The 6588-nt window shown below is 39.6% G+C and overlaps 1 protein-coding gene across 1 annotated transcript in view; it reads left to right on the top strand.

The window, feature by feature from the left end:
• The window catches only part of TSG101 (tumor susceptibility 101), a 57226-nt gene that overhangs the window by 24450 nt on the left and 26188 nt on the right, over positions 1–6588 (top strand). Inside the window, exons 6-7 of the mRNA XM_017525872.1 lie at positions 780–846; positions 5006–5097. Of these exons, the coding sequence (XP_017381361.1) occupies positions 780–846; positions 5006–5097 (159 nt within the window). The remainder of the gene's footprint in view (positions 1–779; positions 847–5005; positions 5098–6588) is intronic.

The following is a 6588-nucleotide window of genomic DNA, read 5'->3' as shown; positions in this document are numbered from 1 at the left end:
ACAGAGTCTTGCTTTTGTCGCTCAGGCTAGAGTGCAGTGGCACGATCTTGACCCACTGTAACCTCCGCCTTTTGGGTTCAAGCAATTCTCCAGCTTCAGCCTCCTGAGTAGCTGGAATTACAGGCACCCACCATTGCACCCGGCTAATATTTGTATTTTTAGTAGAGACGGGGTTTCACCATCTTGGCTAGGCTGGTCTCGAACTCCTGATCTCGTGTCCACCCGCCTTGCCCTCCCAAAGTGCTGGGATTAACAGGCATGAGCCACCGTGCCCGGCCTAGACTAATTTTTAACTAGTCTGGATAATGTAAGTTTTGTATAGGACTTGAAGTCTCTTAAAGTTTTCAAGCAAACCAACAAAACCAGCTGTGCTAATTGGTCAACATAGTTATAAAATAAATATCAAAAGATTTATTAGATATAATAAATTACTCTGTAAGAAGTTAACCTTGGAGCAAAGGAGACCAGAATTACCTCCGTCTAAATTTGAAATTGAACCTGACTTTATTGCAGGTTATAGACTTCTTGAGAACTTTAAAAGCTGACCAGGTTGACCTGTTTGCCAGTTCTTCTGGTTGGGATTGTCATAAGTATTGTAATTCATGTTTAACGATGTGAGGATTATGGGAGGGTGAGGTATTTGTTTTGTTTTGGTTCTGAGATTTAGATTTTTTAACTATGAAATGTTGCTGTGTATTGACAGTATGATGTATTTATTCAGTAGCCTACATCTTCAGGCTTTGTATGTTATTTTTACAATGTTAAAAAATTGTTTTTAGCTTCCTACATGCCAGGCATGCCAGGTGGAATCTCTTCATACCCATCTGGATACCCTCCCAATCCCAGGTAATGAAAAATTATCTTTTGAATAATTGTATTACAAATTATTCTGTTAGGTCTAGAATCAAAATAATTTGCCAATTAGGGTATTCAAATAAATTTAGTTGCAATTTAGTGGAAGATAAAGGTTGGTTTATTGCTGGAATTTTTAGGTATGTGTATATAGTTTGAAATGTGTTTCTTTCAATCTAGAGAAATGCAGCTCCTTGGCTTTGTTTTTATTTTGCAGAAAAAAGGAATGGTATGAGTAATGACAGTGATCTCAATTGGTTTTTGACCTTGAAGTCCTTGTTATTTCCCTTTTAAGAAATTTGTATATCTAGTATAGATAGCTGAAATATTAGTGGACTGTTAGTCATAATGAATTCAGCCAACGGGAAGAACATTTTCTAATACTCTCTTCTTTTTTTTTTTTTTGGAGACAGAGCTTTGCTCTTATTGCCCAGGCTGGAGTGCAATGGCATGATCTTGGCTCACTGCAACCTCCACCTCCCAGATTCAAGCGATTCTCCTGCCTCAGCCTCCCGAGTAGCAGGGACTAAAGGCACGCACCACCATGCCCAGCTAGTTTTTGTATTTTTAGCACAGATGGGGTTTCGCCATGCTGGCCAGGATAGTCTTGATCTCTTGACCTTGTGATCTCCCTGCTTTCAGCCTCCCAAAGTGCTAGGATTATAGGCGTGAGCCACTGCACCCAGTAATGCTCTTTTTTAGAAAGAGAAGACATAGGCCGGGCTCGGTGGCTCACGTCTCTAATCCCAGCACTATGGGAGGCCGAGGCGGGTGGATCACAAGGTTAGGCTGTGTTCACCTGGCCAACATGGTGAAACCCCATCTCTACTAAAAAGACAAAAATTACCTGGGTGTGGTAGTGCACATCTGTAATCCCAGCTACTTGGGAGGCTGAGGCCAGAGTATCACTTGAACCCAGGAGGCGGAGGTTGCAGTGATCTGAGATCATGCCACTGTACTCAAGCTTGGGTGACAGAGCAAGACTGTGTCTCAAAAAAAAAAAAAACATAACTGGCGAGGCGTGGTGGCTTACGCCTGTAATCCCAGCACGTTGGGAGGCTGAGGCGGGCTAATCACCTGAGGTCAAGAGTTTGAGACCAGCCTGGCCAACATGGTGAAACCCTGTCTCTACTAAAAATACAAAATTAGCCAGGCATGGTGGCACATGCCTATAATCCCAGCTGTTTGGGAGGCTGAGATAGGAGAATTGCTTGAACCCAGGAAGCAGAGGTTGCAACGAGCCGAGATCATGCCGTTGCACTCCACCCTTGGTGACAGAGCAAAACTCCGTCTGAAACAAAAAACTCACAACCTATCTTTTCTATGAATTGCAGGAATCAATCAGTGGTTCAGATAATGGGGTCAAACTTGTCACATGATATTTATTCAGTTCATAGACTACCTATGCTATCAACCTTTATTATCCACTTAGTAATAACATAGATAACTAAATTAACAATGAAATTAGTCTGTTAATAACACACACTAGAAATTCAATGAGAAATAATTATTAACTCATGTTTTAAATGTGTACCTGTTTCAGTGGTAATTTAGGAGTACTCTCCAAAATGGTCTTTGGGCTAACTTAAAATGCCAGCCAGCACTTTGGGAAGCCAAGGTGAGAAAATCACTTGACCCCAGGAGTTTGAGACTATCCTGGGTGACATAGTAGACCCCATCTCTACAAAAAAATTAAAATTAGTCAGGTATGGTGGTGTGAACCTGTAGTCCCAGCTACTTGGGAGCCTAAGGTGGATCACTTGAGCCTGCAGTTCAAGGATGCAGTAAGCCATAATTGCACCACTGCACTTCAGCCTGGGCAACAGAGTGAGAACCTGTCTCAAAAAAATAAATAAATAAATAAAAGACTGGCCTATACTGGTGCCAAAATGAGACTTCCAGCTGCTGTTAACAATTAGTAAGGAAAATTTAATGATACTAACTCTTCTTAGTTTCATAACCTAATCATAATCCTCATAGATAAATGCAGCCAGATTTCTGAACACATGTCATAGGTAAATATAAATATGTACATATGTAATATCTAGGATCTTGAAAGTTAATTTAGCAAACATTTCATTTCTGGGCCTTTTCACAACTTTTTAGAAGGTAGTAAGCATACTGTCTCTTCAGATAGGTAAGCAAAAATTAGAAGAACATTTGTCAGGGACAATAGAGAAGGATTCCTTTGGTAGTAATATATACCAAAGGTTATACATTTTAGATTTCTTGAGGCCTTAAATTTTCTGATTAAGTTCTGGAAATGGAATCCTACCTGAAGCCTTGAAATTACAAGCCTTTCTACTGAACAGTTGCTAGTAAAAGGAGCTTCGGACATGGAATAATTGTTGAAGGTACACTATGGAAATGGACTTGTGAACAATAAAGCTATAGATGGAGATTTCTCTGAAGTTAATACCTGTAGGCTTAGAAGAGTTTTATACCAAGCTACAAAAAAATTTGGCAGTATGATCACATTTTTGCAAAGATATTCAAGATAGGGGAAACTCCAGAATAAAAGAAACAACAGTTTATCCCAGTTATCAAAAAGGTAGATTTAGAAATTTCAGTAAGATTTACATTTCCTTACAACATTGTAGCATGAATTACCAAAGAGACTGGAAACAGAAGTACTGTGTTCAGTAACTTCTAGCATGTGTCTACTAGGAACAAAAATGTCTTTTAAAAAAATTTTTGATTTTATACTGATAGATAAGTACCATCATTACATTGAATCTTCAGCAAGTCATATATAACATTTTTTGTGGAGGAGAAGTTATAAAGTGGGAGCTGATACAGAAATAGGAAAATCTTTGAACCACTGCATTGAAAAGGATTATTGACCATAAACTCAGAAGGAGCTCTTGCTCCAGTGCTTAGGCTACCTTTTTTTTTGAGACAGGGCTTCACTCTATCACCCAGACTAGAGTGCAGTAGCGCAATCTCAGCTCACTTCCTGGGCTTAAGTGATCCTTCCACCTCAGCTTCCCAAGTAGCTGGGACTACAGGTGTGTGCCACAGCTGGCTAATTTTTGTATTTTTTATAGAGATGGTTTCACCATGTTGCCTAGGCTTGTCTTGAACTCCTGGACTCAAGTGATCCACCCGCCTCAGCCTCCCAAAGTGCTAGGATTACAGGTGTGAGCCACTGCACCCGGCCTGGGCTCACTCTTTTTAATCAGTTTTAGTGAGCTTGTAAAAGGCAAATGTCATAGAATTGGCAATTGTAGCTAAAGTAGGATTAATTGAGATTTATTGCCCAACTAAGCAGGTAGCCAGTAATCATCCTTTTCTAATTTTCTTCATGATTGTACGGGAAACACTGACTAGTAAGCATTCAGAGGAAAGCAATTAGATCTGAAAATCATGTCCTGAGACAAATGGTTAAAGGAATTAAGACTATTTAACCCAAAGAAAAGAAGCTTGAGGGAAAAATGTTAGAATTTCTCAAATATATGAGTTTTAGGAGTCTCCAAATAGTTCAGTGATCTTCCAAAATGCAGATTTAGGACTCCTATTTAGAAATTATATGGAAATGATGTTTAATGTTAAAGAAAGATGACCATTTGTCAGGGATGTTGTAGATGATACGTATAGGTAAGAGATTGTTGAAAAGGTAATTGGAGTAGAAAGCCTCTAAAGAAAGTTCCTCTGAGTTTAATATAAATACATGAATGACAGAAAGTGTCAAGAAAGTGAGAAAGTTTTTTTTAAAACTATTTAAAGACGAGTTTGGTATGAATGTTATCAAAAGAGGGAAAAAACTACTCGAAGACAAGTATTTTAAAGGTTACCGATAAGCCATAGGTAAAATTTCACATAGATTGAGAAATCAGAAAAGTTCTCTCACAAATTACTTGTTGCTTCTGATGCTGTTGGATTATCCTTAGAAATACTCGTTAGTTTCTGTTGCTGTGAAGTTGACTGTCATATAACTGGGACAAAGCAAGAGCATTTAACTATTTAAGAGTAAATCCAGTGTTATTAATACAATTTCCATAGAACTTTAATAAACACCTGCAGCCCTAAAACTATAAATTCATCAACTGGTATAACAACCATATGCCAAGCATAACTTCCTGAATGGGATTCTTGAAAATACTATAACATTGGGTCATCTTAAATGTTAAATGTTTTTTGTTCTTGTCTTTAGTGGTTACCCAGGCTGTCCTTACCCACCTGGTGGTCCATATCCTGCCACAACAAGTTCCCAATACCCTTCCCAGCCTCCTGTGACCACTGTTGGTAAGTACCCTTGAAAACTTGTGTTTCTCAGTGTAAGCAAAGTCTAAGTCCCTGTTGTGAAAAGCACATTTCACTTTTACTTGTGAAATTTTGGACTACTCTTTCTTCTTAGACAAAAACCTATAATAGTGTACTGTAATCTAAAATTTGAAGTACATGATTTATTATCATGTAAATGAACCTTCTACCAGGGCATAAAAATAAATCTGATTAACTTCATCAATCTTTCCTTTGGTCACATAGCTTTATTTGTGAGCCAAACGTGTTGAACTATTGACAGATACATACATTTTTCTAGCTTGGTTATATGTGAAAACAGAAGAGCATCATTAATAGAAGAAAGTAAAGTGGGTTAACGTCTGGGCGAGGTGGCCCACGCCTGTAATCCCAGCACTTTGGCAGGCCGAGGCAGGCGGATCATGTGAGGTCAGGAGTTCGACACTAGCCTGGCCAACATGGTGAAACCCCCGTCTCTACTAAAAACAAAAATTAGCTGGGCATGGTGGCAGGTGCCTGTAATCCCAGCTACTCGGGAGGTTGAGTCAGGAGAATCGCTTGAACCTGGGAGGCGGAGGTCGCAGTGAGCCGAGATCCCACCATTGCACTCCAGCTTGGGGGACAAGAGTGAGACTTTATCTCAAAAAAAAATAAAATAAATAAAATGGGTTAATATGAGCAGGTCAAATAAGACAAATTATTTTGAAGACCAGTAGTTTTTGCTTTTTATATTTGTTAATTAGTGCTACCTGAAATATAATTTTCTTCAACTAAGAAAACTAAGGCAGTAAGTTAATTTCTTTAGACTCCAACCTTCATCTATGTCTGTCTCTTACTACCTGCATCACCACATCTGCCTTCTCCGTTACCATAAGTTGGTTATCTTTGCTACTATCTAAAGCTGATTTCTCCACTAGACCTTATCCCCTCTAACTTACTCAGAGGCATCACTGCAGCAATTCTTTTCTTTCAAGTCGTGTTCTCTACTGGATGACTCTCATCAGCACGCAAAACCATGTCCTTTCCTTGAAGCGTTGAGTCCTCCTCTTGAGACAAACAAATGGAAAGACATCTCATCCCCAGGAAGAATTAATATTGTTAAAAAGACTATATTACCCAAAACATTATGCAGATTCAGTGCAATCTCTATCAAAATATCAATGTCATTTTTCATAGAAACAGAAAAAGCTATTATAAAATTCATATTGGAACCAAAAAAGCCAAATAGCCAAAATGATCTTGAGCAAAAAGAACAAAGCTGGAGGCCGGGCGTGGTGGCTCAAGCCTGTAATCCCAGCACTGTGGGAGGCCGAGGCGGGTGGATCACGAGGTCGAGAGGTCGAGACCATCCTGGTCAACATGGTGAAACCCCGCCTCTACTAAAACTACAAAAAATTAGCTGGGCATGGTGGCGCGTGCCTGTAATCCCAGCTACTCAGGAGGCTGAGGCAGGAGAATTGCCTGAACCCGGGAGGCGGAGGTTGCGGTGAGCCG

The sequence above is a fragment of the Cebus imitator genome, unplaced genomic scaffold (genome assembly GCF_001604975.1).
Source record: "Cebus imitator isolate Cc_AM_T3 unplaced genomic scaffold, Cebus_imitator-1.0 Scaffold39, whole genome shotgun sequence".
Lineage (NCBI taxonomy): Eukaryota > Metazoa > Chordata > Mammalia > Primates > Cebidae > Cebus > Cebus imitator.
This window is presented reverse-complemented; position numbering and strand designations above follow the sequence as displayed.